General features: G+C 37.8%; 1 protein-coding gene across 1 annotated transcript in view; it reads right to left on the bottom strand.

The window, feature by feature from the left end:
• The window catches only part of PKHD1 (PKHD1 ciliary IPT domain containing fibrocystin/polyductin), a 443,932-nt gene that overhangs the window by 12,646 nt on the left and 403,815 nt on the right, over positions 1 to 27,471 (bottom strand). Inside the window, exons 62-66 of the mRNA XM_032864542.1 lie at positions 21,805 to 21,940; positions 20,781 to 20,868; positions 13,142 to 13,249; positions 6,859 to 7,017; positions 2,709 to 2,828 (exon numbers count right to left, since the gene is read on the bottom strand). Of these exons, the coding sequence (XP_032720433.1) occupies positions 2,709 to 2,828; positions 6,859 to 7,017; positions 13,142 to 13,249; positions 20,781 to 20,868; positions 21,805 to 21,940 (611 nt within the window). The remainder of the gene's footprint in view (positions 1 to 2,708; positions 2,829 to 6,858; positions 7,018 to 13,141; positions 13,250 to 20,780; positions 20,869 to 21,804; positions 21,941 to 27,471) is intronic.

Here is a 27,471-nt window from a genome sequence, read left to right as displayed (position 1 = left end):
CACGAGTACTACCATGGAAGTACACATTCAATATTCTTGATACACAAAGAGGAAAATACTCATTTTCAATGAAGTAGGAGGGATTGGAAAGAATATATATATATATATATATACAACAAAACAAAAACCACAGTGAGCTGATGCTTAAAAGTTTAAGAAGGTTTTAACAGGTGAAGACAAGCAATCCAACTGGAAGAAACCATGCAAGCTAATGGGTGGGAAGGTCTTAGACAAGTCCCAGAATGAGTGAGTTAGCATGGGTGGGTATGAGCAGGCGGCAGGAAGGTGAATTGCAGTGTAAGATTACAAGGATAAGATGGAGTCAGGCCTTGGGAGGCTCTGTCTTTTAAATAACAAGAAGAACCAACAACAGATAACACGTATGTATTACATACAACATGCCAGGGATGTTCTGCACACTTTAGTGATATTAACTCACTCAATTTGCACAACAACCATATGTGTGGGCGGTATTAACATGGGAACTTTACCAGGGAGGGAGCTCATGGGCACAGAGAGGATAGTTGGCTTCCTTGAGGCCAGGAGGCAAGTCAACGGGAGAGTCAGGGTTAAACTCAGTCTGCCTGACTCTTGGTTTTTATGCTGTTAATAGTCCCATTCTTCAGCTCTCCAGCTAACACTGGAAATTCATTAGATCTTCTCATTGGCAGAGTGACAAGGCCAGATATGAATTGTAGAAGCTAGCTCAGATGGCTGGTAACAATAAAATGCAAGGGATATATGCGCCACTCCTTTCTTCCCCTATTGTAACTCTATTCTCACTATTGCATTTATGCGATTTTTAGTAAAAGCTGTAACATGATGAGTTTACAGTCTGAACCTACAGGACAGTGGAAATGCTCAATTCCACCAGCTGAAAAATTTTAGTGCCAGGTAGTACTTAGTGAATGCAATGTGCTCAGGAGAGACATAGCCAATCCCAAAAGTTTAGAAAAAGAGGCAAAAGGGAGACTGAAGTGCCATGGAAATAATGAAATAAAACCAAACTTATCTGAAACCAGCAGTAACTAGTTGTTGTGTAGCTGGTAATAATTTCTGAAGAAAAGTAGGAGATGCGTCATTACTTGCCTTGAAGATGCTCTTCAGATTTGGGCAAAGCTTAGAAAATAAGGAAACAAATCTGCTATGATCCCTAGGGGAGGATTTGGATACAACACAACTTTCTATTTTTAACCTGGATGTCCGAATAACATGGCCTTTGATACACCCATCTCTTCAATCTAAACTTTTCCACAGGAAGCCTGTCCCTTATCTCATTCCTGATACTTTATTAATAAGGCACCAGATAAAAAATGTTCCTTAATAAAACACCCAGGCATTGTGGACTTCTTAATGTAGTTAATTTAAGTAGGGCAACTGAGATTCATGTCAATAGCCATATTAGATTAGGGGGAGATTAGCATCACTCTTGCTGTTTGCTTAAGAATGCAGCTAAACATGCTGTTCCTTGAAGAGCTGAGTTCAGATGAGCATTTTCAAACACTTGTTCTGAATTTGCATGCAGTAATATGGACAAGAGGTCTCTAGAAACCAAAATTAATGTGGTCTTAGATGGAATCCAGAAGGAATTTGTGTCCATTTCTCTCTGTCTTCGTTCTTCTCATACCCACCCACTCCAATCCTACCACCACCTACCGGTATAGGGTCAGGCTAGAGTATGGCTTTCTAATTCATTGGGACATTTCTAAAAAAATAAATTCATTTCCTCCAGTGGGAAAATTCAAACAGGCAAACAAACTGATATTTACACATGCACACACACAGGTAGACACAGACACAGACACACACACACAAGCCAGAGTCCATTGAACTGGTTAGAGGAAGAACAACATTGAATTGCTATTTTTTAGTTAAACCTGGTGCTAGAACCATTAAGATTCATATCCCTTTCTCAAGCAGAAAATATCATGAATATTGACTACTGCTTAGAATAAATAGCAGTATTATTCTCTTTAGAGTGTGCTTCAAAGCATTTCAGATCCATGGAAATTATATGAATATTTTTCATACACCATATCCACATGTGGCAAATCCATCTTGTGTTCTGCCAACAGTCTTCCTGTCTTCTGTATCTTAGAAGGACAAGGCGAAAGCATTGGTCTGAAGTAAATGCCTACTTTTTCTTTGCTTGGCACTAAGTCCAATGGCAATTAAAAAATATAACAAGCAAAATTATCTAGGTTTAATGTACAATGTAAGTAAATAATACATTTTGTTAAAAGTATGACTAAACAACAAAGCAGAGCTTAACAAAGCTGACTCATTTCTTAAGGGCTCCATATTCAATCTAATTTGCATAGTTGGTATTTGGCAACTCTACTGTCTTATTTCCCAAATTCAATAGTGTTGCCAGACTGGCAACTTTGCAATAGCTAAGGGAAAGATTATATGCCTATACTTTGCTTTTCCCTTTCTCTATGTAATAAACTCAAATGTTAAACCAATCATCATCTACTAAGAAAAAAATATAAATGTCAACTTGAAGACTTGGTTAATAGCTGAGTGAATCAGCTGGACTTGTGTACTCCTATGCTGGGGTGTAATTCCATTAAGAGGAAGTAACAAAGATGAAAGAAGAAGTTAACAACTAAACTGACCCAGAAACTGACAGCCATGGGGAGAGGGAGGCCACAGCTCATCCAGGATGGGTGTCTCTTAAGGGAATCATCCCCACTGTCCAACCTTACCTTCTCCCATCATGGCGTCTTTCTTTTTAGTCTCTTGTGATCTTGGGTGTTTGGATGAGATGTGGATATGATTCTTCTGGCCATTAGTCTGGAATTCAGAAATATCTTCATTTTTTATTTCTAGATTAATGAGAAAAAGATGTGACTGTTTCTTGTTTTTTAGAATAAAACATTTTATTTGTAAACTGGTCCTAAATGCCAACGTGCTTCTCTTGTATGCCCCCATAAAATGATTGCGATACACATATATGAGAATGAATATAATGTATTCAGAGCTTAAGAAATAATGAAATACAACCCCGTATACTGTCCAGCAACTTTAAGGATAAAACTATACTATACAATAGCCATAATATATGGCTATGGAGCACTTGAAATATGACTAGCTTGAGTTAAGATGTACTGTAAGTGTAACATATATACCTGATTTTAAGAACCTGTAAAATATCCAATATTTTTATACTTATTACATATAAATGTTGATATATTAGGTTAAGAGGATACTAGAAAATTGCATCATGTGCCTCACATTTGTGGTTCATGTTATATTTTTACTGGACAGAGCTGGTATAGAATGTTACAATACTCTTTAACCTTTTATTTTGAAATAATGATAGATTCACAGGAAGTTGCAAAGAAATATACTGAAGGACTCATGCATCCTTATCCAGCCTCCCCTACTGTTAACAACTTATATAATATGATATCAAAACCAGGAAATTCACATTAGTACAATCCATAGAGATCGTGCATATATGAGCTCTTGATTGAAGATTTCCACTTTTGACTGATGAGAGATTTTTATATTCTGTTCATTTATTTATTAAATATCTTAATCAAAAATGTATTTACATTGCTTATATCAGAAACTGTTCTAAGCAATGGAAAGACAATAAGTAAGAAAGACCCGGTTCTTGCTCTCAGAGTTTTATTTCAGTTTGAATGGCAGAAGATAAAAAAAAAATTCATAATGTAAGGTCAAATGACACCAGGCCATGGCATATGATAATTTTTCTCAAGGAAAACACTTTAGCAATTGAGTTTAGCTAAAAACCTGATTTTTCATAGAAAATAGAACAACATTTTTTACATTGAAAGAACTTGGAAGAATGAAAGATATTCTGGTTTTTCCTATTTGGGTACTTGGTAGGCTTTTTTTTAAGTGAATAAAGCCAGCCTATAACTTCCATGAAATAAGTGACCATAGTTTCTTCCAGTGATAAAATTCAAGCTTTCATGGGAAATTTAAAATTTGGGACAACTTTGATCAACTATAAGTTTTATAGATATTGAACTCTTAAAGTTTAATGTTGATATTAACAAATGCAGTTTTTAAAAAATTATAGAATGAAATATGTCAGCATTTGGAAAATCTTTATAACTCAGTGAAACAATATTTTTCCAAATGGCTAAAGCATAATATTTCAAAATCATGCATAAGTAAAAGCTCCACTCAAAGTCCATAACAGATTAGTGGCTTTTCATATACAGAGTATAGAACGTACATTGAGATGTACTTGTAAGTAACTATCTCTTGGCCATGTTGGGTGCAGTATCAAAGATGATCTACAATTATCTGTGAATGTTATTAAAATATTCTTCCTCTTCTACTTATACTTGTGTGAGGATAGATTTTCTTCACATACTTCAGCCAAAACAATACATTGCAGCCAATGTAATGTGGAAGCTGCTAGAGAATACAGCTGACTTTTCTTAAGACAGACATTAAAGAGTTTTATAAAAATGCCACTCTTTTCATTATATATATTTGGAAACACCATTTTAAATAAAAAACGATAATTATGTTGACATATAATGCATGTATTACTGTTATTTTAAAGAAAATAAATAAATTTTACATTTGCTCTTTTAACTTCTAATTTGGAAGTATTAATAGATAAACATACATTGACAAAATCTTTTTGGGGTTTTCAATAATTACTGAAAGGGGAACAAGGTCCCAAGATTAAAATTTCATACACTGCTGACACAGACTGTACAGCTGAAATGGAGAATATTGTTCCATGAGGAAGATGGGGAATGATATTTATTATTCTAAAGTAATGAATGCTAATCCTAGAAGTTTGAAAAACACAGAAAGATTTAAAGAAGAAAATACAAATTACTCATACAAAACTGGTTACTGTAACTTTTTTACCTTTTTTTTTTCATACAGTGTTTCCTGATCTCTTTTTATTTTTATAAGAAAGTTAGAAGTCTACATCCAATCAGGAAAATATGTGAATTTAAAATTTTTTTAAATTTTTATTTATTTATCTTACAGACAGAGATCACAGGTAGGCAGAGAGGCAGGCAGAGAGAGAGAGGGAAGCAGGCTCCCTACCGAGCAGAGAGCCCGATGAGGGGCTCGATCCCAGGACCCTGGGATCACGACCTGAGCCAAAGGCAGAGGCTTTAACCCACTGAGCCACCCAGGCACCCCAGAAAATATGTGAATTTAATACAGGGAAATGTGTCCACAGATATTGAAAAGTTGAAAGAGTGAAAAAGAGAATACCAAGGTAATGAATGGTATGTTAGACTGCAGGAAGAATCTTCCTCTATAGTTGGAGAACAGAAGGAAGGAGATGGGTGAGCAGAACTTAGTGGGGGGGGGGGGTCCCTCCATTGCTGGTAGGCTTAGCAGTAAAATGGAGGATGAGAATTAAATAGAATATATCACAGAATTGCATGAAATTAAAAATTATGAAAGGTCTTTGCTTTCAAACCAAAAATCAACACACACACAAATGCACACAAACACACTACTTTAGATGTAAAAACAAAGACCAAAAGACAATGATCTCTCTGATATGAGGAATTTGAGAGGCTGGACGAGGGGACATGGGGGAAAAAGAGGGAAAAAAGTAAAACAAGATGGGACCAGGGAGGGAGACAAACCATAAGAGACACTTAATCTCAGGAAACAAATTGAGGGTTGCTGGGGGTAGGGGAGGGGGAGGAATAGGGTGGCTGGGTTATGGGCAATGGGGAAGGTATGTGCCATGGCGAGTGCTGTGAATTGTGTAAGACTGATAATTCACAGACCTGTACCCCTGAAACAAATATTATATGTTAATAAAACAAAACAAAACAAAACAAAACAAAAAACAAAAAGAACCCCAAAGACCAAAACATGCATTCCACAAATCACAGGCAACAACTCAATGGATGAGATCCATTCTTCTCGAGAAAGACAAGGTACCCTTGAGTTTCCCTGAAGTTTGGCCAGCCCCATCAGGACAGGGAGAGAGGGAAGTATATCACACTGATGCTTGGTTCAAAATAAAGAGTGCGTGGAGCTTCCCTCCCCCAAGATCTCTCAGAAACCCAAGCACTATGAGTCTTCCAGTAGTGGCTCCATGCTTCTTCCTCTTTCCTTTCTTTATTTTGACTTCTCTCTTTGCCTCACTTCTTTTGTACTCACGTTTGTTTAAGCACACAAGTGTTTCATCCACTCATTTGATGAGGGGAGCCAGGGACTTGCCAATACTTGGCCTGCCCCTCTATCTCCCTCACTCTAAGAGCAAAGTAGAAAGATAGAAAGAAGCCTCTTTTCCAGAACTTATTTCCTTCAGTGATGCTCCATGTCCCCAGTCTAAAAGAAACGATCTGCTTCCGGGAAAATGTTCAAGAAAATAGTTTCCATGCTCCTATGAGAGGGAAAAAACCCACCAAACATTCTCTTCCCTCTTCTGAATCTCTTTCCCTTCTTTCTTAAACTTACTTTTTGGAGGATTACTTGGGCAGTGGAACATAGTGTTTTAGAGAGTAGCATGTGGAGCCAAACTGCCTGACTTTTTCTTGATTGTGTGACCTTGGGTAAGTTACTTAGCCTTTGTGTGCCTCATGCTACGCCCATAACACAGATCCTACTTCAAAGGGTTGTTATGAAGATTAAAAAATCCATGCATATAAAGTACTTAGAACCTGGCCCACAGTGAATATTCAATAAATACTCTCATTATTATCACTATTACTAGTTAAGGTTAAGCAATCTTTGTTTCTAGTGTATAAACTGAATAATTTAGTTCCATATGTTACAGTTTCATAAAAATTTCTCTTGGGGAAAGAAAAAGAAATGTTAGTGTATTATACATGATAACATTTCCCCACTGATATTTTCATTCCCAAAGAAAAATCTACATACTTCTGCTTTTGCTTTTCTTTAACCAACAGCACACCAGACAGCATAGAGCCAGCCATGAGGCCACTGAGCATAGGGAAGCAGCCAAGATGATGGTTGACTTCTCTGACCTACGCAGAGGTAAGACAGTGAATGACCTTGATCGAGCTGTAAAATTGGCTCCTGTTAAAAAAAAAAAAAGCTCCAGTAATAACATATTAATAGGTTAAAAGATGCTGATATAATAAAAATACTGTGGAAGAGATATGTTTACAACAATACCTGTCACTTAGTAGGTTCAATAAATACTTATTGAATTAAGTAATTAAATGAACTAATAATCAATTGAAAATTTGTATTTCTGAAGAACTACAAGAATCCAGTTCCAACAATTAAATACAATTGTTCTTTCCAATTCTGTCCATTACTGATGGGGCATTCTTCCAATCCTCCCCTTTCATTCTCAGACTTACCTTTCCACCAATGCAAAATTTCAATTTCACTCTCATGTTCCACTAATTAGAATAGAAATGCTCTCAGCTCCAGAATGTGTGGAACTACTTGCTCTGACATATGTCTCCTATTTTTAAAAAATGGTATGTAAGACATCAAAACAGGGAACAGGCACTCCTACCACAGAGCCAAGAGAATTTTCTAACATCCGTGAGAATTTTGTTATCTGGAAAACTGAACCACACTATTAGTAGGAAAGTAGCAACTGGGACGACCATCCAAGGTATTATGCTAAGTGAGAGAGGTCCATCTCTGAAGGGTACATATTTTGTGATTCCATTTATATGACATTGTAGAAAAGACAGAATTATAGTGATAAAGAACAGGTAAGTGATTGTCAGGGATTAGTGATAGTGGCAGGGGGAATGTGAGGACAGAGGAGCAGAATAAGGGAGATTTTTTGGAAATGTTCTATATCCTGACTGTGGTGGTAATTACATGAATCTGTTAAGGTATTTGAATCCACAAAAACACATGCAAAAATAAATTTTACTGTGTATTATTTTTTAAATAAAAAAATTTAAATTTACCTATAATTTTGAGGGTAACAGATATGTTTATTATCTTTATTGTGGGGATGGTTTCATGGGAGTATATATTCATCAAAATCTATGAAACTGTGTGTTTGAAGTATTTGTAGTTTATCATGTGTCAATTATACCCCAATACAAAAATGAAAAATTTAAAAAAAAAAGCTTGCCTACAAGCATGAGTTAGAGCCAGAGATTTTTAAGTAACACATCCAAATAAACCAGCCTACACCAAACCTCTGCTATCATCTGGATAAATTTAGGCAAAAACAGAGTTTTTATTTTTTCTACTCAAGGAAACATCATGCTATTCTTTGCTGTGCTTTCCTTGGGCTGAACCTGATATATATATATATATATATATAGTTTTGATTGAAAGTCACTGTCAGCTTTTCAGTCTCTTGACTCCTGGCTGACTTGGTCCCAAAGCTACCATAACAAAATTAGCTAGAAATGGTTCTCCTGTGTACATCTTATGCTTGAGACATACTTGGTTCGTTTGTTATTAGTTAGTTGCTTTTTATGAACATCTGAATAAGATAAATCTAGCCCAGAGATGGGGGAATGGATTTTACTGGTGATTTGCAGAAGTATAACAAGATTCCTCATTCTTTTATCCATTTTCCAATGATTGCTCAGTGATTGTTTACTTTGCTAACAGAATAAGTCACTGTTCTCATTCTGAAGATATTTACAAGCTAGTAGATAAAATTACACACACACACACTCACACACACAAATCAGAATGTGACACATGTCAACAGAATAATGCAATCAATTGCTCTGGAAGGATATTTCCTGTCAATATGGTCAGGGAAAGCATCCCAAAAGAGAATATTTAAGTGGGGCTTTGAAGGCTAAGCAAATAAAGGCAGAAAGGAGGAAAGAGCAATTGTTTAGGAAATTAGTGCAAAAAATACTGGGAATTAATGCTGGAAAGCATTTGAGATAAATTTTAGTGGGCAGTAAATGTCAACCAAAAGCTTCTTGACTATATCTTGAAGGCAATGAGGTGTCATAAAAGGAAAAATTCTGAGCTGGGAAGTAGCATATACCAAGTGGGATATACGAGATCAGGCCATGAAAGTGTTTCAAACACAAATAATGGCAGAGGGGTTGAAGTCACTTAACTGATTTATAAGACCAGAGAGGTACCTGGGTCTAAGGGTAGAGACCACAAGCTTTTAAATATTTTTAGTAGCAGAATATTACAAAGTTACAATTTTAGACATCATCTCAATATCCTTACTTACTTATAAAGAAATGAGCAGAAGACATGAACAGACAATTCTCCAAAGAAGAAATACAAATGGCTAACCGACACATGAAAAATTGTTCATCATCATTAGCCATCAGGGATATTCAAGTCAAAACCACATTGAGATATGACCTTACACCAGTTAGAATGGCCAAAATTAACAAGACAGGAAACAACGAGTGTTGAAGAGGATGTGGGGAAAAGGGAACCCTCTTACACTGTTGGTGGTAATGCAAGTTGGTATAGCCACTTTGGAAAACAGTGTGGAGATTCCTCAAAAAATTAAAAATAGAGTTACCCTATGATCCTGCAATTATACTACTGGGTATTTACTCCAGAGATACAGATATAGTGAAAAGAAGGGCCATCTGTACCCCAGTGTTTCTAGCAGCAATAGCCACAATTGCCAAACAATGGAAAGAGTCAAGATGCCCTTCAATAGATGAATGGATAAATAAAACATGGTCCATATGTACAATGGAATATTACGCAGCCATCAGAAAGGATGAATACCCAACTTTTGTATCAACATGGATGGGATTGGAAGAGATTATGCTGAGTGAAATAAGTTAAGCAGAGAGAGTCAATTATCATATGGCTTCACTTACTTGTGGAGCATAAGGAATAACACGGAAGACATTAGGAGAAGGAAAGGAAAAGTGAATTGGGGGAAATCAGAGGGGGAGTCAAAGCATGAGAGACTGTGGGCTCTGAGAAACAAACTGAAAGTTTTGGAGGGGTGGGGGTGGGGGGTTAGGTGAGCCTGGTAGTGGGTGTTTAGGAAAGCACGTATTGCATGGAGCACTGGGTGTGGTTCATAAACAATGAATCTTGGTTCACTGAAAAAATAAAATTAAAAATAGTAGAAATAGTTGTGCCTATGATGTGCCAGGTTTTTCTACACTCCAAAGATACAGTGCTGAACTCAGCATAACTCCTGCTCCTTTGGAACTTAGGTTTGAATGGGGGTGGGGGGGCAGAAAACAGGCAGTAGACAAACAAGCAAATACACTGATACCCTGGTTCCATGTGGCAGTAAGTGCCATGAAGACCAAAGTGAGATTGGCTGACAGAGAATGACTGGCAATGGGGCAGGACTAGGAATGATGGTAGGGTTGACTGAATGATGCAGAAAAGATTTTCCCGAGGAGGTGACATTTGGGGAGAAATCTGAGTGAAATGATAATTGAGTCATGTGAATTTCAGGAGGAAGAGTATCCCAGGCATGGAAATGGCAGGGACAACAGAGCCAAGCCAGATTTCTCTGGATTTGGTGGCCAGGAGCAGCCTGGGCTCCCCTGGTCTCTTTTCAGTCTGGCAGCCCGGTAGGGCTGCAAGGAACGGGCAGAGAAACCACAGCCAGTTCATGGGGGTGATAGGGAAGGGGGAAAGGCTGGCTGGGAAGTCAGCAGAATTAAACACACAGAAACCCTTCTCTCTTGGTGGCATCTCAGATGTTCCAAAACGACTAAGTGAGCCGGATTAGTCAACATATTAGAAAGACTTGTGAGGGTCCCCTACACATCTGGTTGATTTCTCAGCTCCTCAGTTTCTACACTTCTAAAACACTGTTCTTCTCTTTAAGATATTCATCCCTATCTTCCATCTATTCTCTTCTAATTTAGACTTCAGAAATCTCATTCTGATAGAGCCTTGCCTCATCGACGTGGCTTGAAAATTATGAAGAATAATTTCAGGAAATTGCTGAAGAAAAACTTTTCATGATAATTCCCCAGCCTCTTTTACAAGTTATAGAGAAACCTAAAATAAAGCTGTAGTCTAGTAAATGTGAACACTAAGGCCGGCTCAAAATCATAAAATGTTACTAAGAAGTTTTTGTCTACACCACGTTTTACAACTGGCTGTATAGCTTATTCCTCAAAATAACCTTGATGAAGTATTTGGTTAGTCTTGGTTAACTACTGAGGAAATTGGAGGACAAAGATCTTTAAATAACCTGACAAGTCTGGGACAAAATATCCAGCTCCGCATGGATTGTCCTTCCAAAATATATATACATGGGGATCCCATGATCCAGAACACTGAACATGTATCTCCATAGATCTGTCCTACATAAAGACACTTCCATAGGTACTTAAAAGATATTTGCCCTGTAAAATTAAGATTAATAATAATATAGTTGACCTCAGAAGTCAAGTGCAAAAAAATTGTCCAGGACCTGGATAAGGGGAAAAAATGATTACAGATCTGATCAATGTCAGACCATAGTATTTTCAAACAGGCCCATTCAAGGTTTACCAAATTCTCTAGAACATAGTATATATATATGTGTATATATATGTATATAGGTAAACTGCAAATGATTTTTCTCCATTACAGATGTAAATGGTATCTGTACACATGTAACACCAAAGATTACAGTTCTGTTGTCCTGTATCCAATGTGGCAAACTTATTTCAGCTGGCTGTGTGATGCACATCTCTCAAATGCTCTTCTCTGTAATGCTTATCTTTTCATTGTGGCCATCTTAAATGCTCTTTAAACCAGGTTTGCGTCTTCGTGGTACACTCACTAGTGAGTTAAAGAAGTTGTTGACAAGTGCTCATTGTATATTTTCCCAAGAGCTACAGTTTTCTCTTTTTGAGAAGTATCTTATGACAGTTGGAATTCAAGTTTCATAAGGAGAACTAATATGTGGCCTTAATTAAACAGTTGTTGTCGGGCTTCGGATATCTCACATCAAAACATGGGATTTCCCTGGTTGCTTCTATTAATTAACTGGTTTAACTCTAGTGATGATTATTCGAATGTTTTTTTTTTTTAAGATTTTATTTATTTCTTTGAGAGAGAGAGAAAGAGAGAGAGAGAGCATGAGAGGAGAGAAGGTCAGAGGGAGAAGCAAACTCCCTGGGAAGCAGGGAGCCTGATGCGGGACTCAATCCTAGGACTCTGGGATCATGACCTGAACCGAAGGCAGTGGCTTAACCAACTGAGCCACCCAGGTGCCCTATTCAAATGCATTTTATAAAACTTTGCATCATCACATCCGTGTACAAACTGCTTTCCACAGTTGTGTGGCTTTAGTATCAGACTAATTTTCTGCCCCAAATTAATAAATGGTTATAAATATCTACTTCTTTAGTTCAAATGTGGTGTCAGCATTTTTAGAATTCTTTTAGATGCTCTGTTAGTGGAGGAATTTTTTTCTGGTAAATCACAATAATGAATGGAAGAATTACATCTCTTTTTTCTTTTTCTGGTGTCTCTATGAGAGCTCAGTATTTTAAAAAACAGATGTCAAAAACTACACTCTCAAAAACAAACAAACAAACAAACAAACACTCCTTTCTCACCACTCCTTGGTAAGAGGAGACCTGGCTCTACCCTTCATGGAAATGGGAGAGGAGGATTTTGCATAGATTCCTTCGAAGTTAAATTAACATGCTATCTACTCCAAACTTACTGAGTAGTATTACCCTCTAATATAGCAAAAGTTGTCAAGAATGTTGCAGAAGGAAGGAGACCTTTTTTCAAAGTTTCCTCAAGATGAGTTGGAACATATGAGCAATTTACAGACACCTTATATCTGTCCTTCTAAAGTGCCAGGACTTTGAGTAGTTATGGAGCTGGAGGGAGGCACTGTGTGAGGAAGGCAGAACTGAAATATAAAATTTCACAATACTTAATATCCCATGACTCTCTTTTTTTTACTAATTAAAATGTTCTCATTAATATCCAACCAAATGCCACCACATGTCAGAGAAAGAATAAATAATAATAATAATAAAAAGCATTGAAAGTAAATTTTAACAACTAGAAGAAAATGTATATTTGGATTCTTGCTTACCAGAATTCTCCAGGGACTTAATTTCTACATGAGTTCTTCTTTCTCATACCTTAATGATATAGCCAAGTGATTTTTTTCTCTAAACTGTGATGACTTCTTATTCATGATAGGGGCTATTGCCATTATAAAGGAGAAGGGGCTATTTTTTTTTTTTTTTTTTAAGAAACAGATAGTAAAAACACAAACTGCTAATATTACCTGGAGGGGAAGTGACAGTAAAAAGAAAGTGCCAATTTGACCCAGAGATCAAAACTGCCAACTTGGAGAAGCTCACATAACCATCTTGACTTTCTGCCTGAGTACACCCTACAAACAAACATAGAAACAAAACGTAATTGTTAGTTACCTACTCAAGGCAGTTTCTTCAAGGCTTCTCTGTAAAGAGGCAACTGGGCACTAATGGAAAAAAAGATTTAATGAAACAGATTATAAAATCCATCAGATTTTTCTTAGATAAATCGTGGAACCAAATAATCCAAGAAAGAATAATAGTAACAGTAATTAAAAGTTTGCCATGCTGGATGCTGTGCCTTAGATACATGATTTTAAATAAACTGTACAACAGGAAATATATAACCTTATGAAAGGTGAAATTACTTGGTGTGGGGGTTTTAGCCCCACGTCTGCCTGATTTCCAAGCTGACATTCTTAACTACTCCAATATGTTGACTATTTCATTATTAAATGTCTGCCAAGAAAGAAAATCTACTATCTTATAGATGGTCAGTTTCTAGGCTCTGCCTCTCTTTTATTCAAGGGATCTGTAGTTTATGTGGTGGCAGAGTTAGGCCAATAGAGCAGGACCACAGCTATGCATTAAATCATGACTGATAAAGGCTACGCTGATTTAGCAACTTGGGTTGCCTTGGCTATGGTTCCCATGAATAAAATGCAAAAAAAAAAAAAAAGCAAGTTTACATCTTCTAACAATAGGCCATCCATTTTTAAAGTGAAAGAAGACAACTTAACTCAGGATCACATTCACAACACCATTAATTAGTCTTCTGACTCCACTACCCTCAAATTACTTTGCTAATTAACAGCTGCTACAGTTCACTCTGGAAATGTCATGATGATTGATATGATGGACAATGAGTTGGGAGAGTGGTCTTAAAGTTTATAAATTGGTTTGAGATCTTTAAGGCTGAAAGGTATCATAAAGTTATAATATGCTTAGTGTTAACATTTTTCAATTCAATTGCTTAATCCGTTTTCTGGAAACACTGTCTTTCCTCATCAATTTTGCAGAGCTAACTAAAACTTCTTTTTCAAAAGCATCTTTTCCTTCATCTCTTCAGCATCCCAAAATAAATAAAATGCCCAGAAAAATGGAAATAAATAAGCCAAGACTCAAATAAATGATAGGCGCCCAAGATAAATGCAGTTTATACACTTTAAAACCTATATGCATCAAAATTATGGTCAATAAACTCTTGCAAACAATGAACCGCAGAGTACAGATGTTCAACATGAAATCGTTTGCTGCAGTTTTTCCTTTGACAAACGTCCTTATTGTTCCCATCTTTGGAGGAATACAAAGCAGCATTTAATCGAAATGTGTCCGTCGAGCACAGTGAGTCTGGCTTGTAGAACAGCCGCCAAACTGCCTAATGGAAAGTGTTTTAGCTCCAAATGGGTTTGCTTTTGTGTTAAATACCAGCTTGCCTCAGAGATCTCTACAAAGATTCCCATATATATCTATGATATTCTCAGATTTGAAGCATATGTGCCCAAAAGCTGAGGCAGTTGCTGTCAAGGACAGTATATTACTCCAGGGTTCATCATATCTCTAGAATGGTAATTGTAAAATATACAAATGCCATCGACAGGCTCCCTGATCAAGCTGGTATAAACAGCTGGGGGAACTTGGCTGGGGGAACTTGGGATGAGGTGGGGTGCTGGGCTTGAAGCAAGATTGAAATTGACCACGTGACTTAGCAGTGAGTGCTACCTGAATGGGTTTCTCTGGGGTGTATGGTTTCCAAAATACCCAATTCTCCCTCACAACTATCCTTCTCATCCCTGGCAATATTAGCAAACTGGCATATCATTAATGTTGAGACTGTATTTTTTTTAATATTAAGTACATATTTTTCCTACAACTAGGATCTGTAATTAAATATGAAAGGGTCTATAAGACCCTTCAATAATTATCTTCCAGTACATAAATTTACTTTTTTTGTTATTTGATTATAACCTGCTTTTTTACTGAGGGGGATCTGCTGAGATAAGTGTAAAAGGTTTAGACTAGACATACAGATATGGTTTCATTGTTATTGTTCTCCTCCGGGAAATACTTAGAATAAGCTAGGTCATCCATCCCAAATGGTTTTGGTTCTATTCTTTCTATAGTTAAAAAGAAGTATTTCATGATGGTTCCAAGAGCCATATGAAAAAAGCTGTTTTGGTGATGTGGACATTCTAAAAACACAAAATGCCACAAGCTCATTTTCCCTACTTCATGACACACACAAAAATGTGAGCATAGAAATGACTCCAGCCCATTCCTTATGCTTCCTCAGTAAATCTTCCAAGGAAAATAGTTCTGATAATACTAATCCAGATGAGTCAGAAGGCTGAATATGATGTGGTTCATTAAATAAAATAGCAAACGGTTTCATTCATTTTGCATAGTCACAATATGATTCTAAGCTAGTCAATGATGATATATTTGAATAACTGAAAGATAAATAATGAAGGATTGGGGGAGGGTGTGAGGACTGGAGCAAAGTAAAGCATGGAGTCTGAATAAGGTATGGTCCAGAAGAAAGTACTATGGATGGGGCGCCTGGGTGGCTCAGTGGGTTAAGCCTCTGCCTTCGGCTCAGGTCATGATCCCAGGCTCCTGGGATCGAGCCCCGCATCGGGCTCTCTGCTCAGCGGGGAGCCTGCCTCCCCCTCTCTCTCTGCCTGCCTCTCTGCCTACTTGTGATCTCTGTCTGTCAAATAAATATATAAAATCTTAAAAGAAAAGAAAGTACTATGGATGGGGAAAACAGAGATCATGGGTAAGGTGGTAGGTATGGGTAGTACATGAAGAATGGTGAGTCATGAAGTATGAGCAAGGTGTAGAGTATGAGTAAGGTACAAAATATGGGTAAAATATGATGTAGGAATAAGGGAGGAATATAGGTAACTGAACTGCACATGTAAAAATGGTTATGACAGCAAGTTTATGCTATATGTATTTTATCACACTATTTTTAAAAAAAGGAATATGGAGTTAGGGTTAGGGTTTTAGAGTAAGTTATAGAGTATGGGTAATGGACTGAATGTTTTTGTCCCTCCAAAATTCAAATGTGGAAACTTAATCTCCAGTGAGCTGGGATTTGGAGGTAGGACTTTTGTGGAGTGACTCGTGATAAAAAAAGACTTTTTTTTATAAAAAAAAAGACTCCAAAAAGCTCTCTTGCCCCTTTTGCCACGTAAGGACTTAGTGAGAAGATGGCCATCTATGAATCAGGAACCCTGTCTTCTCTGGATGCCAAATTTGCCAGCACTTTGATCTGGGACTTCCTATTCTCCAGAACAGAGAGAAATAAATTTCTTTGTTTACAAGCCACTCTGCCTGTGGTTTTCTGTTATAGCAGCCTGAAAGGACAAAGATAGGTATGAGTGTGTGTAAAGTCTGGCGTATGGATAAGATATGGAATATGGGTATAATATGGAATAGAGGATAGGGGTAGGTGAGCTTCAGTTTCCAGGTGAGGTAGTTGATGTACACATTACTAAAATATGAAGAAAAGCTGAAAATTGATATTTTTGATACTGTTGTCTTAAGGTCAGAGAGTAAACAAATTACTGTTCTGTCTTATGAATCTCATATCAAAATGTCAGCAATAGCTAAATGGCATTGAATAATGGACAGAATGACATCATCAAAACAGGCAGTTTAAAACTACCTCCTAATACAATTTTGAATGTTTAGTTTTTACTGGCCAACATTGGGTAACTTTGCTTAATTATCTTACTTTCTTTTTTTTTTTTTAAGATTTTATTTATTTATTTGACAGATGGAGATTACAAGTAGGCAGAGAGGCAGGCAGAGAGACGGGGGGGGGCGGGGAGGCAGACTCCCTGCTGAGCAGAGAGCCTGATGCGGGGCTCAATCCCAGTACCCTGAGATCATGATCTGAGCCGAAGGCAAAGGCTTAACCCACTGAGCCACCCAGGTGCCCCAGTTATCTTACTTTCTTAATGATGTGGCTTGTTTCTGCGAATTTGCACATCCCCATCACATTGGGCTGTCCTCTTTCCTTGGAATTTTAAACCTAAGGAGTTTCAGGCTTAACTGCTTTGGTAAAGAAATGACCAAGAAGACAAAAATAGGAGTCAGCGATATGGATGTTACTTTCACCAAAGTGAGTAAAATATACATTGTTATGACTGGAAGAATAGGAAACATGGAGTCTATGAGGTGAGTCTCACAGAATAAGCAGCATTTCCTGGGCCTTTAAAATTGGATTGTACAAGCAGAAAGTGGACAGAGTGCTCAGGAGAGTAACAACACTGTGGAAGTTTGGGAAAATCATTTTTGTGTACAGGCTGAAAAGATTTAGTTTATTGATAAGTAAGTAGATAGGGTAGGGAATTTATAGGCCACAATAGTTGAAAGGCAAATTAGAAAGAGATAGCAGGCAAATTTATAGCTCTAAAAGGAAAGGAAGAGAGTGAGACAAGCCTGAAACAGTAAAGGTTTTGAAGCTATGAAATATTTAATCATGAAATGTCAATTGCCTCCTCAGGAACATTTTTTTTAAAGATTTTATTTATTTACTTGACAGACAGAGATCACAAGCAGGCAGAAAGGGAGGCAGAGAGAGAGAGGGAAACAGGCTCCCTGCTGGGAAGAGAGCCTGATTGGGGGGCTCGATCCCAGGACCCTGAGATCATGACCTGAGCTGAAGGCAGAGACTTAACCCACTGAGCCACCCAGCTGCCCCCTCACCCTTTTATTAAAGATTTTATTTCAAGAACATTTTCAGAAGGGACTAATTCTGTTTTCTGGAATTGATGAGGGGTACCTTTACAGGAAAACAAAATATATAAGCTAAATAAAACAGGGATATAAAACAAATTCTGGGGCTAATTCATTAAAAACTGTTTTGAGTGATAATTCACTAATTTGGAAACTTTATCATCAAAATTGTGTATCTTCCCTTTTTTTAAAGATGTGTAACAAAGAACGAAAGGACAATATCACCAGGAGAGACAGGTGCTATATATCAGATGTTACTAACAGTTTAGGCCAAAAAATAAATGCAACTAATAGGAATGGCAAGATTTAGTATTTCTACAATGGTCTTACTCCTATACAATTTGGCATGTCATCTATTTTACAGAGTCCCTGTGAAGGCACTTAGGCTCACAGCCAGGGTAAAGCAAGAAATAACAGTAAAGTCATGGCTTATTTTTGGAATCCAGTTACTTTATGGATAGGCTGATATTTTGAACTGGTAGATGATTCATTTACAACAACCCAAAACCAACAGAAATGTCCTAACCAATTCATGAAGTACATAGAAATCTGATAAGCTGATTTTTTAAAAGAGTTAACAATATATCCTTTACCTTGCTTCTAATGGTTGCCTGTGTGTTTAATGCCATTGGTGTCATTTGACGTCCATGGTGAAATCATTGCCACGACCAAGGTCAAGAAACTTGCTTTTCTTCTAGGGGTTTTATAGATTCAGGTCTTATGTTTGAGATTTTGATCCATTTTGAGTTACTTTTTCTGTAAGGTGTAAAATAATGCTCCAATTTCATTCTTTTCCAGGTGGATATCTAGTTCCTCAAAACTATTTGCTAAAAAGTCTGTATCCTTTCCCCATTGTGTGTTCTTGGCTCCCTTGTTGAATATCAGTTGGCCATGTATGTGTGGATTTATTTCTAGGCTCTTTATTCTGTTCAGTTGGTCTATACCTTTGTCTTTAGGCAAGTACCATACTGTTTTAATTTTTGTAGTTTTGTAATATACTTTGAAACCACAAAGTGTGATGCTTTCAATTTTGTTTTTCTTTTTCAAGATTGCTTTGGCTTTTCAGGATCTGTTGTGGTTCCATATAAATTTTAGAGTTGTTTTCTCTATTTCTATAAGAAATGCTATTAGGATTTTGATAGAGATTGCACTTAATCTGTAGATTTCTTTGGGTACTGTGGACATGTAAAGCAAAGTTAGACAAGTAGGATTATATCAAACTAAAAAGCTTCTGTGCAGCAAAGCAAATAATCAACAGGGTGAAAAGGCAACTTACAAAATGGGAGAAAATATTCACAAGCTATATATCTCATAAGGTGTTAATTTCTAAAATATGTAAGAAACTCCTACATCTCAATAGGATAAAAAAGCTAATAACCTGATTTAAAAAAATAAGCTAAAGATTCAATCAAACATTTCTCCAAAGAAAACCTACAAATGGCCAACAACTATAGTATATGAAAAGATGCTCAACATCACTAATCATCAGGAAAATGCAGACTAAAAACTACAATGAAATATAACCTCACACCTATTAGGATGGCTATTATAAAAAAGAGAAAGAGAGAGAAAGGAAGGAAGAAAGAAAGTAAGTGTTAGTGATGACGTGGAGAAACTGGAACTCTCATACACTGCTGATGGGAATGCAAAATAGTGCAGCCACTATGGAAAACGGTATGGAGATTCCTCACAAAAATAGAAATAGAATTACTATATAATCCAGCAAGCCCACTTCCGGGTATTTATCCAAAAGAATTGAAATCAAGATCTCAAATAGGTATCCAAACCCCCATGTTCACTGCAGTATTATTCATACTACTTAAGACATGGAAACAATCTAAATGTTCGTCGACTGATGAACAGATTTAAAAAAGGCAAAGTGTGCATCAATGGCATACAATTCAATCCTAAATAAAGAAAATTCAGAAATATGCAACACAGGTGAATCTTAAAGACACGATGCTAAGTGAAATAAGCCAGTCACAGAAAGACAAATACAGTATGAATCTACTTACATGTAGTATCTAAAATAGTCAAACTCATACAGGCAAAGAATGCAATTGTGTTTTGTTTTGGTTTTTTTTTTATTTTATATGCACAACTTCAGGGAAAGTAAATGAAACTAACAGTGGTACTAGGACTGAACAGGAAGGCAACAGAGGACAAAGAAAGGTGGAGAGGGGAAAGTAAACTCTGAGGACCTGCTCTGGACCATGTGCTTTGCATTTGCCATTGTATTTTTAATTCATAACCCTGAGAGTGTTTCTATTTCCCCATAGAAACCACATCATAGGGGTGCCTGGGTGGCTCAGTTGGTTAATCACCCAGCTCTTGATTTCAGCTCTCAAGGCCCTAAGATTGAGCCCCCCCTGTGGGCTTTGCACTCAGCAGGGAGTCAGCTTGGAATCTCTCTCTCCCTCTCTCACTGCCCCCCCACCTCACGCCCCTTCTGTCTATCTGTCGGTCTATCTTTCTCTCAGATAAATAAATAAATCTTAAGGGGGGGAAAAGAAAAGAACCATCTCATACCTGTGCCTTGCTCCCTGGGCCAGTCCATGATACTGTACCAGAATCATTTGTCTTGGGGGACATGCCCTTTTTCTTATGTCATATTGGGGATATGGTTATGACAAAAGTGCTACTTCATCACGCAAGGAGAGAAGAGGAGGAGGCTCCTTAAGTATTTACTGCCAGTCTAATCTTGCTTTTCACAGATATGGCATTGTAGACTGGGGATAAAGGAGATTTCTTCCAAATTACCCAAGACACTATTACCAACCTTGCTAGGAATTCTAATGGCTACAAACATTTTCTTGCAGATGTTGTAGTGACAGGTGTCTGAATGTCACAAGGACCTACCTTTCAACACTGAATCTGATGTCCCTTCCAGGGAAACAGAAATGACCCAAGGCTCTGAGGGGGTGCCCAAGGACTCTATTCTCCGATTCTGGAAATAGAAAAAACAGGATGGGAGGAGTTGGATTGAGAAGAGAATTTTTGTGAAGTTATCTAAAACAGAAAAGAAATCAGACTCTTATGAAACACAACTCAGTAGAGACAGGCAAAGGAAGGAAAGTGATGAATATTTTCTCTCTTGTGTTAAAATATATCAAAATTAGCTCATCGAGAAAAGAGAATGGAGATTATTGCAGGAGAAGTTGAGGCAGGTTAATGAAGAGGAGAAAGGAAAGCTAACTTTACAGAAGAGAAGAGTGGCATTACATGTTGAAGATTCACAAGGAAGCCATGCTTGAGAAAAAGAAGCAAGACCCAGCCGACTGCCAGATTCCCTCAGAAGGGCCAGGTTTCTAAGTGTGGACCTCAATGTTACAGACTTCCTCCACGCACAAACATGTCAGGGGTGTATTTTTATGATAAAGAATAGAAAGCTGATTTAACTGCCATATTTCCCTTCCTTCCCCCCATGACTTGAGTAAATACAGAAAAGGTAAAGTAGAATCAGAGGGCATGGACACTAAAATCAGAATTAAGCACAGACGCCTTCATTGATGATTGACAACCACATATAAGAGAAATCATTTACAATAACATAAAACTGTAATGCAGATGTGATAGCAGACATTCTTTCATTAGCATACGAAATGACTTCTTTGGAAAGGCTAGATTTCCAGAAGATACAAGAAACCCGCTTTAAGGAGTTGCTGAGGAAAAGCATTAGACTTTTGTTTTTACTCTTGGTCAAATTCTGGGCACTCATGAAAGTGGAAGGAAGTCAGCTGTGAGGTGGACGGCAGATGACAAAATCTGTAGAGGTTCTCAGTGCAGCTGATAGTACTTGGGGGCTACTCGGTATATGTGTGACGTGTACCAGACACGACATGCTCCCAGCTCTCAATAGGCACTGTTCCCACGAACCAGTTACCTGCTTATCCAGAAAAATGAGCCGTGGTTGTACTGTAAGCTCTTTTCCCACTTCTCCATCTGAAGGCTGGACCAGGACCGAGAGAGCATACGGCCGGATATATATCAAGTTCTCAGTTTTAAAACTGCTTGTATTTCTGGCATGTGTTGACAAAAAAGAGAATACATCCATAAGGTTACAGCTATCATGGCAGGAACAATTTCTAAAGTGCATTATTTACCCAGTGAAAATATTTCCATTTGCTATTGTTTCTAGAAACTTCGTAATGTGGTATATAGAAAATATGACCTTACAACTCAAGAATAATTAAATGTTCATTTTTTATGTTTGCTTAGCATTGGTAAAGGATGGACTGGGTATGCAGGAGGAGGGGAAGAAGCACAAATTATGAACTTAGATTTTTATCACCATTCATTAATATCCACCCCAAAAATGCAGTATCAGACTAAAATATTTAGAAGGTGCAGATATGTCCACTAATCTGCTCGTAAACCAGCTCTCCGCCAAAAGGCTCTGATTTGTGATGTTTTCCAATTTTTATGGGATAAAGACTTCGAGGATGCGTGATTCTGTGGTACCAAGATGATGTCACCGAAAAGAACTGGAAGAGATGCCTAAGAGCAATTCGGGCAAAAACACTCTTTTACATAGAATAGCTCACGTAACCCTCACAACAACCCTTCCGTATTTACATTCTCCACAGTGTGCTTGCAATGAATAGGCTACGTAACTATGGAATTGATTGATTAATCTATTTTAATTGAATGAAGCCCTTAGGGTGAATAATAACTTAAAATTCATATATGCTGAGCACTTACTATGTACCAGGTACTATTCTAAGCTTTCCACATGTAAACCCATTGAATCTTTAAAATGACACTGTGATTTAATGTACTTCTTAAACTTGAACTTAAACTTGAAGAAACTGAGACCCCAAAGGGCTTAAGTTAACTTGCCAAAGGTGTGACAAATGGTTAAGTGTATGATCAAGGTCTAGAGCAGTTAACCAGGGGCGCCTGGGTGGCTCAGTGGGTTAAAGCCCCTGCCTTCGGCTCAGGTCATGGTCCCAGGGTCCTGGAATCGAGCCCCGCATCGAGCCCCGATTCGGGCTTTCTGATCTTCAGGGAGCCTGATTCCTACCCTCTCTCTGCCTGCCTCTCTGCCTACTTGTGATCTCTGTCTGTGAAATGAATAAGTAAAATCTTAAAAAAAAAAAAAAAATAGAGCAGTTAACCAATGAGCTATATTGTTTCTCTCCTCTTTCAAGCACATTAATTGCTGATGTCACTTAGCAATAAAATACAATAAATACAAAATAAAATAAATGGTTCATTATCCCTCAAAACCTCTTTTTTCCCAAAGCTTTGGTGTATTTTATGAGCAACCTAGCTTTATTAAAGAACACACGGGTTATATATCTACTGTCTTTTTTTTTTTTTAAGATTTTATTCATTTATTTGACAGACAGAGATCACAAGCAGGCAGAGAAGCAGGCAGAGAGAGGAGGAAGCAGGCTCCCTGCTGAGCAGAGAGCTCGATGCGGGGCTCGATCCCAGGACTCTGGGATCATGATCTGAGCCGAAGGCAGAGGCTTTAACCCACTGAGCCACCCAGGTGCCCCTATATCTACTGTCTTATTAAGCATATCATATGTTATACATCACAGTCAGGCAATAGATTTTTAGCAATTACATGGAAATATACAGACATCACATATCTCATGTATTACTCTAGTATAGAGCACCCATTGTTGACTTACTCTCAAAACATCTTAGGTCAGTTCTAACAAGGTATTGAGTTAAAAAAAAAAAAAAAGTAGCTTACCCTGTCCCAATTAAATACTCATAAGTCAACTACGTTATCCCCCCAACTGGTTGTTTTTTCCTCTCTCATCTAAGGAGAAAAGGATAAAATATTTATTTGGCATGGAAGGTGTATATCAGGCAAAGACGACAATTATTCCTAAAAAGAGGAAAAAGTAGCAGAGCAGAGGCTATGGATCACGAATTATGAAGTTTCTGTAGGGAGCACTTTCTCTCTCACTCCTCAGAGAATCCTGGGAAATGGAGACAGGGTGGGAAGATGCGGTCTTAAGAATCCCCTTTGGTCGTCTATGGGCCACGGCAGGACCTCTGCTCTAGAATCACTCACTGGGAATTCAGCATACAGCAGCCTAATCATCATTTATTAGTTTGCTTAGCCTGAGTGAAAAAAGCCTTTCTTTTTTCTCCTTTTTTTTTTCTTAAGGGGAACAATTTAAATCAGATTTTTTTAAAGCCATGCTATTAATTCTATTCTTCCAATGGCCCCAGTTATTGGAGAATTCTAACATTGCTACTGGATCCTATTTCCCCCCTAACTCATTTCTTAAACGCTTTCTGATGTGGGGTGGGGTGCAGGCTAGCAATGGGCTTAGGGAAGCCAAAAACTCCAGTGGAGATCCTGACATAAGCACATTGATGTCCAGAGACGAAGACATGGGAGCCAACTGCCTGAAAAGGCGCTGGCTGAAAGGCCCGTCCCTGACACACTTTAAAGTTTATTGTGAGCAAACATCTCTTATTAAATGTAAACAGCATCTCACTGGAGGTCAGAGACTTGCTGCTACAGCATATCCCAAGGTAATACCACTTTAAGCTCCACATAAACTCTTAAGCAGTTTCTATCCTAAAACCTGACCGTAGGTGGTACAGTTTTTTACGATATGTTATAATAGTGCAATAAATCTGTTAGCTTAAAATCGAATCTCCGTGGCCTTTTAGAGAAATCATCATTAAATGCAGGGTCCTGTTAATGATGCCATCGAAGTGAAATTGTTTAATCTGCTAAGGGGGTGAAAGGTCACCAAATGAATTTTTTATAATACATCAACTTGACACGCAATAGGGAAAACTGTAATAGATAAAAGCAAAGGAAAAGGGCACTGTCTTCTTCTGATAGGTCAATAGCAGCCAAGAGAGTCACTCATCCACTTTCCTTTCACAATGGGGCTCCTTTTGCATTTAATATGGACACCCAATTAATACCTCAGCACCACAGACAACCTCATTTTAGGTGACTTATAGCAATTTCTCCCCCTTCCCTGAAATGAAAGTGATCACAATACATCATAGCATTGTGCGAATTAACGTTAATTGATTCAAGTTACCAAGCAATGATGGGCCACTTATATAATCTAGGCGTTATTGGGTGCTAGAAGGGATGGAGGGAAGATTAGATTCCAGTGTCCGTTGCTGTGACGACGGGAGTCACCTGACGTCTTGTTAGACAGTTGTAAGGTTCTATTGCTGGCCCCAGTGGGGTCGTCAGTAAACTGGAGTGATGTCCAAACATCATTATATGCTGCTCCGATATTAAAGCAAAGGGATTAGCAACTTATTGCAAGCAACCTGGATTTGTCATTGTGCTGTCGTTATCCAATTTCCAACTGCTAATGTGACTGTAGCCTGCGGGCAGAAGGACCTACAGCCAAACTTTAAAGAATGGGGGAGGAAAGTTCCCTCCAACCCTCCCAGTTTTAACCACTATTTAACGGCTTCCAATACCCAATTGGGTATGTGAAAGAATTTTTTTTCCCCTTTAATGCTTAAGCATAAGCTAAAAAACAACAACAAAAACAACAACAATAACAACAAACAACAAGAGAATGCAGACATTTTTCCAGTTCAGAGATCACCACTGTTCATGCCAATTCTTGCTTTTCAATCTGCCAGATCCTGAAACACTTACTCTGCAGAGGACAGGATTATTTCTATTTGCATGGCAAACCTAGCAAACAAAGAAATAAAGCCTACTGAAAGCTGGCTCTGGGCAAGACCCAGGGGGGTGGGCTGAAGGTAGGGGCATTAGAGATCCTTCCTTGTTCCTTCTTCAACCTTTGCCTCCTCAAAGGGACTCACTCAGGTTCCTGTGAGAGTGCCCCATGTTTTGATTAAATGTTTCAGGGGTCCTGCATTTTCAATCAGCCCTGTTTTAACCAGGCTAGATAGGGCAGAAGCTTAATGAGCCACGAGGGGGCTTGAATTCCAAAGAAGTTTGCAAGATTTCATACCCTAGAAGAAGAAAGTAAGTTCTCCAGTCAACTCAGTTTAACAAACACATTAACCCTTCTACTCTGGACAAATGTTCTAGGTACTGTGACTGTGCAGAGATAAACAAAACACCATGACCTCTGTCCCTCGGGAACACAGTCCCCTCTTCTCACACATCCCCCCACCCCATATAGTTGGTAAGACAAGAATGATTTTCCTGGCTATCTCTCAGAGTATACACATACCATTTTACTTATATTTTCCAGTCCTTATGCTCCCTATTAAACTTAGCCAGATGCCTTTAGCTGCTGTCAACTCCTAGGGAGAGAAGAGGGAAGAAATGTCTTGTGATCAGATGATTTCCTTATGGCACAATAACGAAGTGTTTCCAAACCCAACACACTGTAAGAACCCAGTACATGTTACTGTAGCAATATGATGACAAATCAGTACCACCATGTACTTCCTCTGCTCTTAGGTCTTTACCTGCCTCTGGAAAGCCACTACCTATCTTGGCCTGGCTAGCTTCAAGTTCTGGTATACTCCTCATTTGGTATGCTTCTTGCTCTGCTTTAATACTTATTATTAAACTCTGTGGTTCTTTGAAATTATTCATTTTGAATTGAGGCTTGAGCCACCCTAGGTGTAGGTTGTAGTGAATAGGCAGAGAAATGGGCAGAGAATAAGTCTGGCACGTCTTCCAACAAGGTCAACTCAATGGTTAAAACCTAAATATTTTAGATGGAAACTCATTTAAAATAATATTTTATAATAAATTTATCATGACTGTCTTATCTGGGATAATGGAAACTCTGAATACATTCTTTAGGATTAGAGATGAACTATTCAAAATGTCCTGTTTGCATTAGGGTGCTGTAGCAGTCACACAGTGGCCGGGAAATGCAGATCCAAGATTTATTTGATGGAAGAGATCTAATACACGATATTGGCTACACAGGAGTATCAGAACAGCAGAGAAGCCAAACAGGTTACATTTTCACTGTTTGCAACAAATATTTAATGATCATTTATTGTGCATGACAGTGGGTTTAGGCCACTCTTGGGAATATAATGTAAGTTGAAGCATTAACCTAATAATTATTATAAAGACAAAAATATACTAAAGTGAATATAACTGAAGTCAATTTTATGAAAAACTAGACTAATGGTGAAGCAGGTTCATACTGAATTAATTACTTTGTAATTATATATAGGATTAGATTTAATATAATATATTCTTGTTAAATATTTGTGCAAATGTTTGTTTTCTCTATTCATTAATTTTTAAATCTCTAGATTTTCATAGGAGCCATATAATTTTTTGGACATAATAGCTGTTCAATGACTGCTTGCAAAATCCAAGACATTGAAATGTGAGTTTGTACGAGTCCTTATTATATTTACCTACAACTTCACCATCCATACAGAGACCTTAACTACTTGGTTTTGAGGTAGCAGGGTTCAATTTTGGAATTAGAACTCTATGTGAATGTGAATGGGGACCGGCTAGATGCAGATATGTCAGCTGCAGCAATGGATTACAATTAACATCTTGTTTATAAGGAAAATAGCAGAGAAACATAACCTGCAGAAGTAGAATCAAGGACTTAGTGATCTGGAGCCATGATCCCTAAAG

This window comes from Lontra canadensis, unplaced genomic scaffold (genome assembly GCF_010015895.1).
Source record: "Lontra canadensis isolate GAN:19392208 unplaced genomic scaffold, GSC_riverotter_1.0 scaffold27, whole genome shotgun sequence".
NCBI classification, from domain to species: Eukaryota; Metazoa; Chordata; class Mammalia; order Carnivora; family Mustelidae; genus Lontra; species Lontra canadensis.
The sequence above is the reverse complement of the archived record's forward strand: the minus strand, read 5'-3'. Positions and strand labels throughout refer to the sequence as shown.